Source organism: Heteronotia binoei, chromosome 17 (assembly GCF_032191835.1).
Source record: "Heteronotia binoei isolate CCM8104 ecotype False Entrance Well chromosome 17, APGP_CSIRO_Hbin_v1, whole genome shotgun sequence".
NCBI classification, from domain to species: Eukaryota; Metazoa; Chordata; class Lepidosauria; order Squamata; family Gekkonidae; genus Heteronotia; species Heteronotia binoei.
In genome coordinates this window covers 55,410,810-55,428,900 of record NC_083239.1, presented here as the reverse complement: position 1 = coordinate 55,428,900, position 18,091 = coordinate 55,410,810, and the positions used below count along the sequence as shown (strand labels likewise).

Below are 18,091 nucleotides of genomic sequence, written 5' to 3'. Positions count from 1 at the left end.
ACCATCACCAGTGGTCTGACCTAGCCTCAGATCGCAAAGCATGGAGGCACACCATCCACCAGGCTGTCTCTTCCTTTGAGAACACACGCATAGCTGGTCTTGAGGACAAAAGGAGATTGAGGAAGAATCGCACTGCTACAGGACCAACCCTAAATCAGACTTTTCCCTGCAGCCGCTGTGGCCGGACCTGCCTGTCCCACATTGGTCTTGTCAGCCACCAGCGAGCCTGCAGCAAACGTGGACTATTGCACCCTTCTTAAATCTTCGTTCGCGAAGCCAAGCCGAGAGAGAGGCAAAAAACAGCTGGAGGGCTACTGTTGGCCACCCCTGATTGCCCAGCCAGGCCATCTCACATCATGATAAGATGTTATCCCATAGAGATTGCAGACATTATTCCATTTTATAGCACAGGTGACCACGCCGACAGGGGAGGCCAACCAGATCAAGAAAAGACACCTGCAGCCTCAACTAAAAGCCTGGCGGAACAGCTCCGTTATACAGGCCCTACAGAAGGCTAATAAACCAGGTAGGCCCCCAATCTCTGTAGGGAGCTGATTCCACCGGGTTGGGGCCAGGACTGAAAAAGCCCCGGCCCTAGTTGAGGCAAGACGCCATCTCTTGGGCCAGAGACGGCCAACAGATGTTGGGAGGCCAAACGTAACAACCTCCCGGGCATATTTGGGAGGAGACAGTCCCACAAGTGTGTCGATGAACTTTAGTTCATCAGCCAGTTTGTGCCCATCCCTAGTTGGCGACCCTTGCTTGGTAGCAAATCGGTTACTAGTGTGATTGCCGTAGTATTGGGGTCACAGGCTCCCCACAGCTAGTCCTGAGCCGCAGTCATGAACCTATGAAGCTGCCTTATACTGAATCAGACCTTTGGTCCATCAAAGTCAGTCTTGTCTTCTCAGACTGGTAGCGGCTCTCCAGGGTCTCAAGCGGAGGTTTTTCACACCTCTTTGCCTGGACCCTTTTGAGTTGGAGATGCTGGGGATTGAACCTGGGACCTTCTGCTTCCCAAGCAGATGCTCTTCCACTGAGCCACAGCCCCATTCATGGCTCTCCAGGGTCTGCAGCTGAGGTTCTTCACGCCTATTTGCCTGGACCCTTTTTAGTTGGAGATGCCGGGGATTGAACCTGGGACCTTCCCAAGCAGATGCTCTACCACTGAGCCACCGTCCCTCCCCAAGTCCAGCTGCAGTGTTCTGTTTTCCTCCCCTACAGCTCCGGGAGAAAGGCCTGCAAGATGGGGAAGGCCGAAGCCGCCGTTGCCTGCCAGGTGCCCAGTGAGCGTCTGCCTCTGCTCTCTCAGCCCGCTCCCAGCAGCGCCGCCTACCTGAGCCAGGAGGAGGTGGTGCAGCAGGCGAGGGCGGCCCCCTGGCAAGGGCTACGGACTGCCCTGCTATGCCTCGTGGCAGCCCTCTTTGTCTGCATGCTGGCCACGGCCCTGGCGCTCCTGCTCACGATGCACCGGCCAGCCCCGCTTCTGAGCTGGTGGCAGAAAACATCCTTCTACCGCCTGCCACCCGCCTCCTTCCCCGACTCCGACGGCGACGGGCATGGAGACCTTGAAGGTGAGGGAGGGAGGGGAGGGTGGGTGGATGCGTGCCCCCTAGCAGTGGCCCGGAGGCTGCAGGGTGTGCAGTGGAAGACAGGCAAACCATCCCTGATCAGAACTGGTCAGCGTGCAAAGGCCGGGACCTGGTATGCTTCATAGACGCCGAACGCTGCTCCAGAGAGTGGAAAGTCATTTGAAGGCCAGAGGGAGAGACAAAGAGAAAGATCTTTCCCCTTCATCCCTCTGTTTCCTCAAGTGAAATACCTACCCAGTCTGTTAGCCAAAGGCAGCCATGGTGTGACTTGTCTTTTATTTCTGTTAATTTATATTCCGCCCTTTCCATAAGGGTTCAGGGTGGATTCCACCATGTCAAGCAGTTAAAACCAACAATACATCAATAAATAAGGAAAGGAAAGGTCCCCTGTGCAAGCACCAGTCGTTTCCGACTCTGGGGTGACGTTGCTTTCACAACGTTTTCACGGCAGACTTTTTACGGGGTGGTTTGCCATTGCCTTCCCCAGTCATCTACACTTCCCCCCCAGCAAGCTGGGGACTCCTTTTACCGACCTCGGAAGGATGGCTGAGTCAACCTCGAGCCGGCTACCTGATAACCCAGCTTCCGCCGGGGATCGAACTCAGGTCGTGAGCAGAGTTTAGGACTGCAGTACTGCAGCTTTAACACTCTGCGCCACGGGGCTCTTCCAATAAATAAACAGTAAAACGATGAAACAAAACATATTGAAAATTAAAACAGTTGAGCCAATGGCTCAGATTTAACTTAAGCTAAGGCAGCGTGGGTAAGGTAGACACTTAAGTTCACAGCTTAGGTATCCGATTTTCCTCCAGTCCTTCTGTGGTCTCCTTTTTTATAGGCTGCAGCGGAAAGCAGGTTTTAGGGGAAAGGGCTGCTCACTTGTGGCCTCTAATCCAGACCCTGCTCAACAGTGACAGCGTTTGTGCCTTGTTCTCCCCCCCCCCTCCAGGTGTGAGGCATCTCTTGGACCAACTTGTGGAACTCCCCGCCCAAGCGCTTGTGCTGGGCGGTGTCCTCAAGGGAGACGGCGCCAATTTGAGCAGTGTTCTCTCTACCCACGGCTCACTGGAACAACTGCAGCTGCTGGTGGCGGATGGCACAAGCAAGGTACGGAGGCTGGGCTGGCAGGTGATGGAGAGGGTGGCAAGAGTGGGGGGGGGCTGTGTGTGGAGTTACCGACCCATCTCATCGGGTGGTGGGGTTCTCCTGAAATCTCACCCAGTCTCCAGACTTTGAGGAGGTGGCAGCTTCAGAGAGTGGACTCTGTGGTATGCCATAGAGTCTAAGAGAAACTAAAGTCCTAGAGAGATATCACATCTCTTCTGAGCTCTGTTTCTTTCCCCTCTCCAAACTCTGCCTTTCCTGGCAGCATCCAGGAATTTCCCAGAATGGAGGCAAGCCAGGGATCACCTAAATAAGCTGGGGCAGAATCTTGGGGTGGGTGGGGGGACTGTATACCAGAGGTGTGCTGAAGTTTCAGTTTACCTGGAAGTTAGGCCTTTGGGGAGGGGGGCAGCGTTACTTCCACAGTCCAGACATGCAGAAATATGCTGCATTTACTCATCAGAGAGAAGAAGGCACTGTTCAAATGCTTTGAGGCTCTCTATCATGACGTTTTCACGGCACACTTTTTACGGGGTGGTTTGCCCTTGCCTTCCCCAGTCAGCTACACTTTCCCTCCAGCAAGCTGGGGACTCATTTTACCGACCTCAGAAGGATGGAAGGCTGAGTCAGTCTCAAGCTGGCTACCTGAACCCAGCTTCCGCCAGGATCAAACTCAGGTTGTGAGCAGAGAGCTTGGACTGCAGTACTGCAGCTGAGCACTCTGCTCCACGGGGCTCTTATTAAAAGGGAGGAAACCCCTTAGCAAAAAGCCTGGGTGAAGAAGAGAAATGTTTTGGCCTGTCCCTCAATGCAGGTGAGGGCAGTACCAAGCAAGCATCGGGCGGGGGCCAATCCACAGGTGAAGTGCCACCACTGACAAAACTCATTTAGAACAGGTTTGGGGACTGAGCTTTGGGGGCTCAAGCTAAGCACTTTTCTTCCTCCATCACTCAGGGATCCGAATCCTCCTTGAACTCCCAACCTGGGCGGAAGAGCCAGACCTTGCGGCTGAGAGGAACGAGACAGGATCGCAGCTGAAGGTAACGGCCCCTTCTTGCCTCTCTTTCTTCCCCCAACCACTGCTCTTCATTGCTTCTGTTTCCAGAAGCCTTGGCCTTGGGTCAGCCATAGCTCTGGCAGAGGTTGTCCTTGAAAGGGCAGCTGCTGCAAGAGCTCTCTCAGCCCCACCTGCCTCACAGGGTGTCTGTTGTGGCGAAGGAAGATAAAGGAGGTTGTAGGCTGCTCTGAGACTCTGTCCTTGAAAGGCCAGCATCTGGGAGAGCTCTCTAAGCCCCACCTATCTCACAGGGTGTCTGTTATGGCCCCAGAAGGTAGGACCAGAACCAATGGGTTGAAATTAAATCAAAAGAGCTTCCGGCTCAACATTAGGAAGAACCTCCTGACGGTTAGAGCGGTTACTCAGTGGAACAGGCTTCCTCGGGAGGTGGTGGGCTCTCCTTCCTTGGAGGTTTTTCAGCAGAGGCTAGGTGGCCATCTGACAGCAATGACGATCCTGTGAATTTAGGGGGAGGTGTTGGTGAGTTTCCTGCATTGTGCAGGGGTTGGACTAGATGACCCTGGAGGTCCCTTCCAACTCTAGGATTCTAGGATTCTTCAGGAGGTCGAGGGCTCTCCTTCCTTGGAGGTTTTTAAACAGAAGCTAGATGACCATCTGACAGCAATAAGGATCCTGTGAATTTAGGGGGAGGTGTTTGTGAGTTTCCTGCAGTGTGCAGGGGGTTGGACTAGATGACCCTAGAGGTCCCTCCCAGCTCTATGATTCTATGTGGGGGGAGGATAAAGGAGATTGTGAGCCACTCTGAGATTTGGAGTGGAAGGCGGGATATAAACCCAATATCTTATTATTATTATTGTGATTACTACATGGTAATATATAATGAAATAATTATACAACTCATGGCTCGGTTGCTAACAGGCCACGGACCAGGGGTTGGGGACCCCTACTCTAGATGAGTCTGGATTCTGTGGGTCTCACATCCCCTACCTCTTTTCTTCTTCTCCTGCAGGGGGCGCTGCAGTTCTGGCAGGCCCAAGGAGTGAGCGGCTTCCTGGTGGCCAAGGACCCCGCCTGGTGGCTAGATGCAGTGAGTGCACCGAGGCTATTGTACTTTGCCATAAGTTGGAAGCAACTGACAGCACTTAAGGCCATCATTCCCCCTAAGCCGTGGAGTCATATGAGTAAAAATTCTACTTAATGAGCTACTGGCATTAAAGCTATGAGTTACTGCATAAATTAGCTTGCTCTGGGGTCATTGTTCCTGAGCTAAGACAAAAATGTGTGAGTCGCAGGCTGAAAAACTGTGAGCTAGCTCATGCTAACTCAGCTTAAAGGGAACACTTCTTGAGACATACACACAATGGGGAGGATGGGGGTGGGGAGGGGTGGGGAGCAGTGTTCCGTCTAAGCTGAGTTAGCGTGAGCTGGCTCACAGTTTTTTAGCCTCCGGCTCACACATTTTTGTCTTAGGTCAGGAAAAGTTTTTTAGCCTCCGGCTCACACATTTTTGTCTTAGCTCAGGAAAAATGGACCCAGAACACACTCATTGATTCAGTAGATCACGAAGTGGAATTTTTGCTCACAAGACGCCACAGCTTAGAGGGAACATAAGTGGGGAGTATCCAAAACTACACTGCAGTTTCTCAAATGGGGCAACTTCGGCGTGGTGAGGGGGGGGGCAGCCATCTACTATCCACACCGCGATGGTGCTCTGAGCACAGCACCTTTGGTGGCGCTCAAGGCATAGGAGGATGCCCCCTTTAATGTGCATGTAGAGGGAAAAGGAGGGTTTTAATGCACATTCTTGATTGGGAATGTGTGAACCAGGCAGGAGTGGAATTCTAGCAGGAACTCCTTTGCATATTAGGCTGCACACCCCTGATGTAGCCAATCCTCCAAGAGCTTATGAAAAAGAGCCTTGTAAGCTCTTGGAGGATTGGCCGCATCAGGGGTGTATGGCCTAGTATGCAAAGGAGCTCCTGCTAGAATTCCACCCCTGGAACCAGGACAGATGTGTCTGTGGGGTTGCCAACCTCCAGGTGGGACCGGAGTCCCCCTGGAATCACAAGTGATCTCCAGGGATCAGTTTACCCGGAGAGAATGGAAGCATCAGAGGGCAGACTCTGTGCCATCACACCCCTGCGGAGTTCTCTCCCTTCCCAATGCTGCCTCCGGCGCACCTGGAATTTCCTGACTTGGTTTTGGCAACCCCGCATGACATGGATCTGGAACAGGGTCAGCAGCTCCCAGCAGGGGGCAGCACACCAGACCATTCTGAGCAGCAGCATTTAAGGCCAGTTCTCCATGCCAACCGCTGAGCCCAACCCAGAGATCCTTGCAGCGTGGTTTGGGAGAAGGACTGGGCCTGCCCTGTTCCGGGAGCACTGGGTGGGGTCTGCTTTGCTCCCTGTGTTGTCCAGCCAAACCCTCCTCGTGTCTTTGTCCCCTTCCTTTTGCTTGCTGACCCACCAGCGTCTTCCCAGGAAGGTGGAGAGTGTGAGTTTTGGCCCTCGGAGAGCCCCAAAAAGTTGCTTGCCCTTGACTTTTGAAGTGTGGAATGTGTTTGCAGGTCCTGAAGGCCTGGAGTGAGCTGGAAAGACAGAGAGGGACGGATCGGGGTGAGGAAAGGTGAGTTGTGTGGGATCTTTGTGGGATTGCTGAGAGAGGGGGACTGGAGGGGGGCCTGGAGCCTGTACTCACAAAATGCATTTTTAAAAAATATAGTCTGAATGGAGTTCTGCAGGGAAGCTGTGCGTGGTCTAGGGTTGCAAACAGTGTTCCCTCTAAGCTGATAGATCCAGGTGGGCTGGCGGGTTGGTCTAACGTTACAACAGACTCTTATTTATTGCACTTGACACTTAATGGCATAGACATTAACCTGCTATTCCGACTTATATTGCCTTCTTGTTGTTTCACCCCAGTCAACACAAACAATCACCAGACCCCCAACTTGTGCTTCTTTTATCTGCTAAAAAAAAATTTCCATGATTTTGCATACTAATTCAGTGCCCACTTTCTCTATATTCAGGACTGCTTGCCATCCCACCCTATTGTCTGATGAAGTGTGCTTCTAGCGCACGAAAGCTTACCTTCTGAATAAAACTTTAAAGGTCTTAAAGGTGCAACTGGACTCCTGCTTTGTTCCCTCTAAGCTGAGTTAGTGTGAGCAAGCCCGCAGTTTTCTTAGCCTCAGGCTCACGCATTTCTGTCTCAGCTCAGGAAAAAGGGCCCCAGAGCCTATTCGTGCAGAGCTCACAACTTTAATGCCAGTTGCTCACAAAGTAGAATTTCTGCTCGCAAGACTCCGCAGCTTAGAGAGAGCATTGGTTGCAAATCCAGGTAGCATTTGGAGATCTCCCACCATTTACAACCTCCAGATGACCAAAATCAGTTCCCCGGAGAAAACGGCTGCTTTGGAAGGTGGGCTGAGTGGCCTTAGACCCTTCTGAGGCTCCTCCCCTCCCCAAACTCCCACTCGCCAAACTTCCTAGGCTCCGCCCCCCAAATCTCCAGACCTTTCCCAACCCAGAGTGGGCAGCCCTGTGTTTGTGCCACTCTCTCACAGAGTCCTGATGGTCTGGGACCAGAGTGAAACCTGCAATATTTCCTGCCGGGTTCCAAGCAGGGTCATCCTCACCTGCAACCTGCCAAGAAGCGAGAGGGATCTGAAGGCCAGTGCCCTGACCCAGAGGGTGGAGGCGGCCCTGAAGTACCCTGGGGGGCCGTGGCCCGGCTGGACGGTGAGCAGAAAGGGCCCGGGCAGCTCTGTAGCACTGCCCTCCAAGGAGGGTTGCCAATCCCTCCTTGGAGGGATTGGAGGGGAGGGACGGTGGCTCAGGGGTAGAGCATCTGCTTGGGAAGCAGAAGGTCCCAGGTTCAATCCCCAGCATCTCCAAAAAGGGTCCAGGCAAGTAGGCGTGAAAATCCTTAGCTTGAGACCCTGGAGGGCCGCTGCCAGTCTGAGAAGACAAGACTGACTTTGATGGACTGAGGGTCTGATTCAGTAGAAGGTTGCTTCATATGTTTGTACCTGTTCACAGGTCTAAGGGAAGGGATGGTGGCGCAGTGGTAGAGCATCTGCTTGGTAAGCAGAAGGTCCCAGGTTCAATCCCTGGCATCTCCAAAAAGGGTCCAGGCAAGTAGGCATGAAAATCCTCAGCTTGAGACCCTGGAGAGCCGCTGCCAGTCTGAGAAGACAAGACTGACTTTGATGGACCAAGGGTCTGATGCAGTATAAGGCAGCTTCATATGTTCATATGTTCAATCCCCAGGTGGGGCAGGGAAAAGGCGAGAACCTCTGCGAATAACCAGCCTCAAAAAAATACAAAAATAGTAAATACTTTATAAACAAAAAAATATGTATCAGCATAGAATAATAGAGTTGGATGGGGCCTCCAGGGTCATCTAGTCCAACCCTCTGCACCAGGCAGGAAACTCACAAACACCTCCCCCTAAATTCACAGGATCTTCATTGCTGTCAGATGGCCGCCTAGCCTCTGCTTCAAAACCTCCAAGGAAGGAGAGCCCACCACCTCCTGAAGAATCCTAGAATCCTAGAGCTGGAAGGGACCTCCAGGGTCATCTAGTCCAACCTCCTGCACCATGCAGGAAACTCACAAACACCTCCTCCTAAATTCACAGGATCTTCATTTCTGTCAGATGGCCATCTAGCCTCTGTTTTAAAACTTTCAAGGAGGGACAGCCCACCAGCTTCTGAAAAATCCTAGAGTACGAAGGGACCTCCAGGGTCATCTAGTCCAACCCCTGCACTTTGCAGGAAACTCACAAACCCCTCCCCCAACATTCACAGGATCTTCATCACTGTCAGATGGCCATCTAGCCTCTGCTTCAAAACCTCCAAGGAAGGAGAGCCCACCACCTCCCCAGGAGGAAGCATGTTCCATTTTGGAATTGCTCTAACGGCCAGGAAGTCCTTCCTAATGTTGAGCCGGAGACTCTTTTGATTTAATCTCAAGCCGTTGGTTCTGGTCCTACCTTCCAAGGCCACAGAAAACAATTCCACCCCATCCTCTCTAGGACAGCCCTTCAGGTACTTGAAGATGGTGATCCTAGCACCTCTCAGCCGCCTCCTCTCCAGGCTAAACATCCCCAGCGTGAAGTGAAATTAAACACAACTGAGGATAAAGCCACACCTACCGCACAATGTCAAAAAGACGAATCAATGTCCGCAAATACTGCGGAGAAGTCCGGGTTCTGGCAGAGGTGAAATTTTCAAAAGAATCGAAAGCTCCAAGTCGTCTTCATGGAAGGAATAGTCCTGTGCAGCACATACAACGCTACAGGGTTGCACTAAATTTCCTGTTTCACAAGAGAGCTTCGACAAGCTTCATAGTACCATAAGACATTTTTCTAGAGAGAAAAACTTCAAAATTCTAAGCTTAGTGAATAAGTATAAGTGATTATGAAGACAACTTGGACTCTCTTGAAAATTTCACCTCTGCCAGAACCCGGACTTCTCCCCTGTATTTGCAGACGTTGAGTCATCTTTTTTGAAATTGTGGTGTGGGTGTGGCTTTCCTCCTCAGTTGTGGTCCATTTTGTCACGGGCTGGGGCCGGGTCAGGCAGAGTCCAGGGGCAGTCCAAGGTCTGTAGCCGGTGAGCAAAGAGGGTCCAAGGCGCCAAAACCGAATCACAGTCCAGGTATCGCAGGTCAGAGGTTCAGAAGCCGAAGTCAGGGGGTCCAGAAGCCAAAGTCAGACGCCGAAGTGGATGCTAGAACATCAGGTAAGTGACTAGTTGCTTCCACAAAGCCTCCTCCCAAAGCCCACAGCTATATAGCCCTCTGCTGTCTGTTGCCCATTTGGGCTAATTGCTGGCTCAGAGAGGCAGCCAGGATCCTGCTGAGACTCAAGCATCCTCACTCCAGAAGGGCCAGAATCCTTTCAAAACTCAGCGCTCAGGGAGCGTCTTGCTCGTGAGCGTGCCGCCCTCCTCCGATCCCTGAGGTCGTGACGAAAGCGGTCACGCTCACGAGCCACCCGAGAGGGCGAGGCAGGGGGGCTTCTCCAGCAGGAGGCAGGGGCACTGGTGCAGGTGGCAGGGGCACAGTTTCTTCCGCAGGCTCAGCTTCTTCTGCAGGGTCCCCAGTACCCATGACACATTTCACTTCACGCTAATACGTATTTTTTGTTTATGAAGTATTTACTATATTTGTAATTTTTTTTTGAGGCTGGTTATTTGTGGAGGTTCTCACCTTTTTCCTGCTCCATTTTCCTGCATTTCTCTTTTTTGGTTACCTTATAATCCCCAGGTGGGGGCAGGGAATCCCCTGGTTTGGAGGCCCTCCCGCTGCTGGGCACCTTCCATTATTCCCTATGGAGACCGATTTCCATAGGGTATAATGGAGAATTGATCTGTGGGTATCTGGGCCTGGGGGGGGGGGGTTGGTCTGTTTTTTGAGATAAAGGCACCAAATCTTCAGCAAAGCATCCAGTGCCTCTCCTCAAAACAGCCTCCAAGTTTCAAAAGGATTGGGCCACGGGATCCAATTCTGTGTGCCCCCAAAGAAGGTGCCCCTCTCCATCGTTATTTCCAATGGAGGGAAGGCATTTGAAAGGTGTGCAGTCCCTTTAAATGGGATGGCCAGAACTCCCTTTGGAGTTCAATTACGCTTGTCACAGCCTTGATCTTGGTGCCACCCCAACGTCTCCTGGCTCCACCCCCAAAGTCTCCTAGCTCCACCCCAAAGTCTCCTGGCTCCACCCCCAAAGTCTCCTGGCTCCACCCCCAAACCCCCAGGTATTTCTTGAATTAGACCTGGCAACCCTACCTGCTCTGTAGTGGAACAAACCAGTTAGCATCTGGGGGCTTGTGCAGCGGGGCGGGGGCATATTTATGTGAGTCGGAGGCCACAGAGAGTACAGGACCAATAGAGGAGGAAGATCTGGAAGGGGGGGGTGCGGTTTCCCCTGACCCCAGTAAGAAGAGCCGCTGGGACTTTCCGGTAGCCTTCAGGATGCAAGAAGCAGAATGCAGCTTCAGAACCAAAGAATGAGAAACTTTTGCACAGAGAAGCTGCACGCTTTCAGGGCAGAAGCAGAAGTGGCTGCCTCCCGTGCCCATTTGGCTCCTCCCTTTGCTCTCCCAGGTGGCCGAGGGGTCCCCGCTGACTTCAGACTTGGAGGCGACACTCGGGGTTCTCCTGTTCAGCCTTCCCGGGACTCCTCTCTTGCAAGGTGGGGCGGGATCCCCAGTTCCGCTGGGCAGCACCATGGTGAGCATTTTTTAAGTTAAGCCATCTATATACCCCTCGTTTCTCCGCGACGGGGACCCATCATTCCCCTCTCCTGCACTTCATTCTCACAACAACCCAGTGAGGTAGGATGGAACGAGAACATGCAACTGGCCCAGGGTCACCCAGCAAGCTTGCTGTGGCAGAGTGGGGATTCACAGAATCCTAGAGTTTGAAGGGACCTCCCGGGTCATCTCATCCAACCCCCTGCACAATGCAGGAAACTCACAAACACCAGGGGGCGTCCTTGGCCACCAGGAAGCCGCTCACTCCTTGGGCCTGCCAGAACTGCAGAGCCCCCTGCAGGAGAAAAAGAAAAGAGGTAGGGGATGTAAGACCCACAGAATCCAGACTGATCTAGAGGAGGGGTCCCCAACCCCTGGTCCGTGGCCTGTTAGCAACCGGGCCGTGAGTTGTGTAATTATTTCATTACATATTACCATGTAGTAATCATAATAATAATAAGATATTGGATTTATATTCTGCCTTCCACTCCAAATCTCAGAGTGGCTCACAATCTCCTTTATCCTCCTCCCCCATAGAATCATAGAGCTGGAAGGGACCTCTAGGGTCATCTAGCCCAATCCCCTGTACAATGCAGGACACTCACAAACACCTCCCCCTAAATTCACAGGATCTTCATTGCTGTCAGATGGCCATCCAGCCTCTCTTTAAAAACCTCCAAGGAAGGAGAGCCCACTACCTCCTGAAGAATCCTAGAGTTGGAAGGGACCTCCAGGGTCATCTAGTCCAACCCCCTGCACACTGCAGGAAACTCACAGACACCTCCCCCTAAATTCACAGGATCTTCATTGCTGTCAGATGCCCATCTAGCCTCTGTTGAAAAACCTCCAAGGAAGGAGAGCCCACCACCTCCTGAGGAGGAAGCCTGTTCCACTAAGGAACTGCTCTAACGGTCAGGAAGTTCTTCCTCATGTTGAGCCAGAAACTCTTCTGATTTAATTTCAACCCATTGGTTCTGGTCCGACCTTCTGGGGCCACAGAAAGCAATTCCACCCCAGCCTCTATAGGACAGCCCTTCAAGTACTTGAAGACGGGGTCTCTAAGATGCTGGTCCCACACTGCAACCACCACTTCCCACTGGCTCTCTCCATTTTCGCCCCAGGAGGCATAGTTGGAGTGCTGTGAAGGGCCACATTCTGGGATCGATGGCATATGAACCTGATTGCCATAAAAACTCAGTTTCCTTTAATTTTGTTTGCCTCTTCTTAATTTAGCCGACTGGGTTTGAGGCAGACAAAAGCAAATGCTTCTTGGCTCACTGAGTAATCAAGTGACACAACTTGCCAGTGCTTTAGTTGGCTTTGAAAGGGGTCCAGACATCCTGAGAGAATGCGGGGGCAACGGGGCTGCTGGCCACTTATGACTGCATACACGGCTTTTTTTGAGTAGGAATGCAGTTCCGGCTGGTTTGGTGTCAGGAGGTGCGGCAGAATAGGCACATGAGTTTAGAGGGAGGAGTTTGTGAGTTTCCTGCATTGTGCAGGGGGTTGGACTAGATGACCCTGGAGGTCCCTTACAACTCTAGGATTCTGTGAATCCCGATGGTGCGGTCTCATTTGGAATACTGTGTGCAATTCTGGTCACTGCACCTCAAAAAGGATATTATAGCATTGGGAAAAGTCCAGAAAAGGGCAACGAATGATTAAAGGGTTGGAACACTTTCCCTATGAAGAAAGGTTAAAACTCTTGGGGCTCTTTAGCTTGGAGAAACGTCGACTGCGGGGTGACATGATAGAGGTTGACAAGATGATGCGTGGGATGGAGAAAGTAGAGAAAGAAGTACTTTTCTCCCTTTCTCACAATACGAGAACTCGTGGGCATGCAATGAAATTGCGGAGCAGTCAGGTTAGAACGGATAAAAGGAAGTCCTTCTTCACCCAAAGGGTGATTAACATGTGGAATTCACTGCCACAGGAGATGGCGGCGGCTAAAAGGTCCCCTGTGCAAGCACCAGTCGTTTCCCACTCTGGGGTGACGTTGCTTTCATAATGTTTTCATGGCAGACTTTTTACAGGGTGATTTGCCATTGCCTTCCCCAGTCCTCTACACTTTCCCCCCAGCAAGCTGGGTACTAATTTTACCTTCCTCGGAAGGATGGAAGGCTGAGTCAACCTGGAGCTGGCTATCTGAAAACCCAGCTTCTGCCGGGGATCGAACTCAGGTCGCGAGCAGAGGTTAGGACTGCAGTACTGCAGCTTTAACACTCTGCGCCATGGGGCTCCTTTTGTACAAAAAAATCCCTTTTCAAATCAGTGGTGATGTCATGGGGGTGTGGCCTAATATGCAAATGAGTCCGTGCTGGGCTTTTTTTACAAGAAAAGCACTGACTAAAGGGAAGTTCCATGTTCAGGGGTTGGAGGCCTCCGGATACCAGTGCGGGAGGGGGAATGGAGGGAGACTTTGCCTGCCATGCTCAGCTTTTGAGGTATTCTAGGAGGATTCAGTTGGCCCCTGAGCGGGCTGTGGGTCTGATCCAGCACAACTGCTCTTAGGATTCAGTCCTTGAATTCAGACTCTCTGCCACACAACAGGTACAACCCACGGGGAAGCTTCCCTCTGCCATCTCCATTGTAATGAATGGGGCTGGTTTTTGCCCACCTCCTTTGCACAGATGTCAGTCAAAGATTTCCCTGGTGATGCAGTTTGGTGTAGTGGTGAGGTGTGCAGACTCTTATCTGGGAGAACCGGGTTTGATTCCCCCCTCCTCCCCTTGCAGCTGCTGGAATGGCCTTGAGTCAGCCAGAGCTCTCTTATCTGGGAGATCCGGGTTTGATTCCCCACTCCTCCACTTGCAGCTGCTGGAATGGCCTTGGGTCAGCCATAACTCTCTTATCTGGGAGAACCGGGTTTGACCCCCCCGCTCCTGCACTTGCAGCTGCTGGAATGGCCTTGGGTCAGCCATAGCTCTGGCAGAGCTTGTTCTTGAAAGGGCAACTGCTGTAAGAGCTCTCTCAGCCCCACGTATCTCACAGGGTGTCTGTTGTAGGGGGTGGGGAAGGTAAAGGAGATTGTGAGCCGCTCTGAGACTCTGAGATTCAGAGTATAGGGCAGAATATAAATCCAATATCATCATCATCTTCTTCTTCTTAAGTATGCAGATTCTTATATGGGAGAACTGGGTTTGATTCCCCACTCCTCCGCTTGCAGCTGCTGGCATGGCCTTGGGTCAGCCATAGTTCTGGCAGGAGTTGTCCTTGAAAGGGCAGTTGCTGGGAGAGCCCTCTCAGCCCCACCCACCTCACAGGGTGTCTGTTGTGGCGGGGGAAGGTAAAGGAGATTGTGAGCCACTCTGAGACTCTGATTCAGAGAGAAGGGCGGGGTATAAACCTTCAGTCTTCTTCTAAGTGCCTGGACTCTTATCTGGGAGAACCAGGTTTGATTCCCCACTCCTCCACTTGCAGCTGCTGGAATGGTCTTGGATCAGCCATAGCTCTCGCAGGAGTTGTCCTTGAAAGGGCGGCTGCTGTGAGAGCCCTCTCAGCCCCACCCACTTCACAGGCTGTCTGTTGGGGGGAAGAAGATAAAGGAGATTGTGAGCCACTCTGAGACTCTGATGCAGAGAGAAAGGCGGGGTATAAATCTATGGTCTTCTTTTTCTTCCTTCCCCACATGCGATTCTCTCTTGCAGAAGCCGGACACAAATGGGCACCCTCTGACTGCCATCTACCGATCTCTTCTGCCACTCCGTGCAAATTCCTTTGCGCTTCAGGGAGCCAGCTTTACCCCATTGCCCTTCACCAATCGCTCTGAGGACATCTTTGCTTTTCTCCGCCCGGGCCCCTGCTCTGGCATTGTGGTGGTCCTGAACTTTGACTCTCAGCCCTGCCATCTCAACCTGAGCCAAACCAGCTTCCCAAGCCATGCCAGGGTCCTCTTGAGCACCCGCCCGGAGCCCCAGAGCGAAGTCAAGATGGAGGAAGTCCGGCTGGCCGCGCACCAAGCACTCCTTCTCAGGGTGCCCTCCAAGACAGGGCCCTGATTGGCCGGTCTGCCGGGGAAGAAAAGAAGGGACTCTTATGGATTACTGTGCTGCTTTGTGATTGGCCAGCATAGGAGACGCTCATAGCTCATTGGCTGTCATGGACTCTTCATTCTTTCTATGGATCTGTATGGTGTCTGAAAAAGCTTGCCCCCAGAATTAAACTTTGTTGGTCTTAAAGAGCCCATTGGACTCAAACTTTTTTCTATGGTTCAAAAAGTAAAGGGATTCTGACGGATCCCAGAGGGATGGGCCAGGGAGGGAGTGGGGAAGTAGACCATGGATTGGGGCCATCTCTAACCACGGGAGAAGTTTGGCTCATTGGATCAAAATGAAGGGGAAGGATTTCAGACCAGGTGGCCTTTTAACTCTCGCCAAGAGCCAACTCCCAGGGCAGACCCAACTTCCCCTCCCACAACACAAACAGTGGAGGCGGGGTGGAGCCTCTCTGGGCAGGCCTTCCCCATCCCGGGTGCGGAGTCTCGCCCTCTGGTACTTTCAGGCTTTCTAGCGTGTGGTTCCTGCTGGAGATGGGTGCCTCAAGTAAATTCAAGTAAAAACACCGGCGGGGGTCATGGAAAGGGGGGGAGGGGAGGAAGAAAATGTAATGTATTAATTTCGTATTAACTTGTTTTATGAATATTATTCAATATATTACAGAATAATAAAATTGGTAAAAAGAGGACTAGCAGCTTATGTTTTCTTTTAACTGAAGGCCGAGCTCTTCTCTTAGATACCGAAGTGTGGGCTTCACTTTGGGTTCTGTGTGCACAGATGCCCCCCAGTTGCCAAATTAGGACTCACCAGGAGACAAAAGAAAGAAAGGGGGGGACACACATGGTGGTAACATCTGTCCCACTTCCCCTCCCCACAAAGGGGCAGCGTAATTGCTAAAACAAGGAAGGTTGTTTTTGGAGATAATGTAACCGGATCTCCTTGATAATGGGATTTAATAAAGAAAAGAAAACACAGCTTCTTTATTTTGTTTTGCAGCCCTGAGGTTTTTTTTTTTTTTTAATTTCAAGAGGAGTCACATTTGGACATTTCAGAGATGTGTTGGGGTGGGAAGAGAAGGATGAGCTACAAGTTTGAGAATCCTAGAATCATAGAGTTGGAAGGGACCTCCAGGATCATCTAGTTCAACCACCTGCACAATGCAGGAAACTCAAAAAATACCTCCTCCTAAATTCACAGGATCCTCATTGCTGTCAGATGGCCATCTAGCCTCTGTTTAAAAACCTCCAAGGAAGGAGAGCCCACTGCCTCCCAAGGAAGCCTATTCCACAGAGGAACTGCTCTAACGGTCAGGAAGTTCTTCCTAATGTTGAGCCGGAAGCTCTTTTGATTTAATTTCAACCCGTTGGTTCTGGTCCTACCTTCCGGGGCTGCAGAAACAATTCTACATGACAGCCCTTCAAGGACTTGAAGCTAGTGATCCTATCACCTCTCAGCCGCCTCCTCTCCAGGCTAAACATCTCCAGCTCCCTCAACCTTTCTTCACAGGACTTGGTCTCCAGACCCCTCAAACATCTTCGTCGCCCTCCTCTGGACCCGTTCCAGCTTGTCTAGATCCTTCTTAAAATGCGGATCCTGTGAATTTAGGGGGAGGTGTTTGTGGATTTCCTGCATTGTGCAGGGGGTTGGACTAGATGACCCTGAAGGTCCTTTCCAACTCTATGATCCCTGAAAATTTGGGCGGGGGGGTGGAGCCTCGGGAGGGCAGTGGGGGGGCGGTCTTTGACAAGGTATAATATTATACTCCATCCTCCAAAACACCCATTTTCTCCAGGTGAACTGATATATGCCCTCTGGAGATCAGTTGCAGAAAGAGCCAAGAGCCCAGGAACACCTTTAAGCAAGGGTGTCAAAAATGTGGCCTGGGGGCCGAATCAGGCCTCCGGAGAGCTCCCATCAGGCTCCCGAGCAACTGGCTGTCCTCTGCTTCCTTCTGCCTCTCTCTTGCTTCCTTCTGTGTAACAGCTTATTTTGCAAGGCTTGCTCAATTGCACAGGAGCTACAGAGCAAAGCCTCTATTTTCTTCATTGGCTGAGGCTCCTCTCTTGGGAAGCAAGGGGTGGGGAGGAAGAGCTTGCTTTGCCAGCCTATCACAATCGCACAACAGAGCTACTGAGCCAAGCCTTTCTTCCTTCTATTGGCTGAGGCTCCTCCCTCTTCTGGTCCCCCGGGGAAGGAAGGAAAGAGCCAGAGCTTCCTTTGTGCAGTTCCCATGGGAGAAATACAAACAAAGCACCTTTAAGATCAATGAGTGCTAATGTTTTATGCATGTTTTTAAGTTTAAAAAAAATCTTTAATTGTGTTTGTGTCCTTTATAAAGTTTATACCTCTGCTATCTAATCTTAAATAGGTATACACACGGCCTGGCCCAACAAGGTCTCGCTTATGTCAGATCCGGCCTGAGACGCCCCTGCCTTAAAGACTAACAAAATTTGTGGCAGCTTCTGTGAGTCACGGCTCACTTCTGAAGACTTAGGAAATCTCCTGCCCTGCCACAAAGGTTGTCAGTCTTGAAGGCTCTCCTGGACTCTGGCTCTTCTCTCTTGCTACAGACAGACTCACTCGGCAACCCATCTTGATCTAACAGGAGAGCAAACCTAGGATCCGGGAGACCAGAGTTTGAATCCCCACTCTGGTGATCTTGGGCCTGACACTTGGCTTGCCCCACCTTGCAGGGTTGCTGTGAAGGAAACAGAGAAGAATTACGTTGGGAATATTGCTGGGTATTTGGGAGTCTGGGAAAGGCCCTCAGGAGGGTCTAATGCAGGGGTGGCCAAACTGTGGCTTCGGAGCCACACATGGCTCTTTTACACGTCGTGTGGCTTATGAAGGCCCCACCACCTTGTCAGCTGGCTTGGAGAAGGCCTTTCTCTCTTTAAATCGCTTCACCAAGCCAAGCCAGCCAGCGGACTGGGGAATGCATTTAAAATTGCTTTCTTTTCACCTCTCCCCCCAATCTATTTGTTTGCCTGCCTACTTTCCTTCCTTGTGGCTCTCAAACCATGTAGCATTCATGTCTTGTGGCTCTCAAACACCGGATGTTTATTCTGTGCGGCTCTTATGTTAAGCAAGTTCAGTCACCCCTGGTCTAGTGCAAGGGCAGCCA

General features: G+C 51.6%; 1 protein-coding gene across 1 annotated transcript; it reads left to right on the top strand.

Moving 5' to 3' along the window:
• The first annotated feature begins 1,230 nt into the window (after positions 1 to 1,230).
• On the top strand, positions 1,231 to 14,971 carry LOC132586312 (4F2 cell-surface antigen heavy chain-like). The gene is made up of 8 exons (XM_060258337.1): positions 1,231 to 1,574; positions 2,542 to 2,689; positions 3,640 to 3,736; positions 4,724 to 4,801; positions 6,284 to 6,342; positions 7,280 to 7,454; positions 10,824 to 10,949; positions 14,620 to 14,971. Exons 1-8 carry the CDS (start codon positions 1,247 to 1,249, stop codon positions 14,968 to 14,970), a joined length of 1,362 nt encoding a protein of 453 aa, XP_060114320.1. The 5' UTR covers positions 1,231 to 1,246; the 3' UTR covers position 14,971.
• Positions 14,972 to 18,091: the final 3,120 nt, after the last annotated feature.

What these genes read in the sequence shown, in the direction of transcription:
- LOC132586312 (XM_060258337.1), top strand. Translation starts at nt 1,247, where the DNA reads ATGGGGAAGGCCGAAGCCGCCGTTGCCTGCCAGGTGCCCAGTGAGCGT. An exon ending in CAGCTGCTGGTGGCGGATGG is followed by an intron (nt 2,690 to 3,639) that starts CACAAGCAAGGT and finishes ACTTTTCTTCCT; the next exon opens with CCATCACTCAGGGATCCGAA. An exon ending in GGCCGTGGCCCGGCTGGACG is followed by an intron (nt 7,455 to 10,823) that starts GTGAGCAGAAAG and finishes TTGCTCTCCCAG; the next exon opens with GTGGCCGAGGGGTCCCCGCT.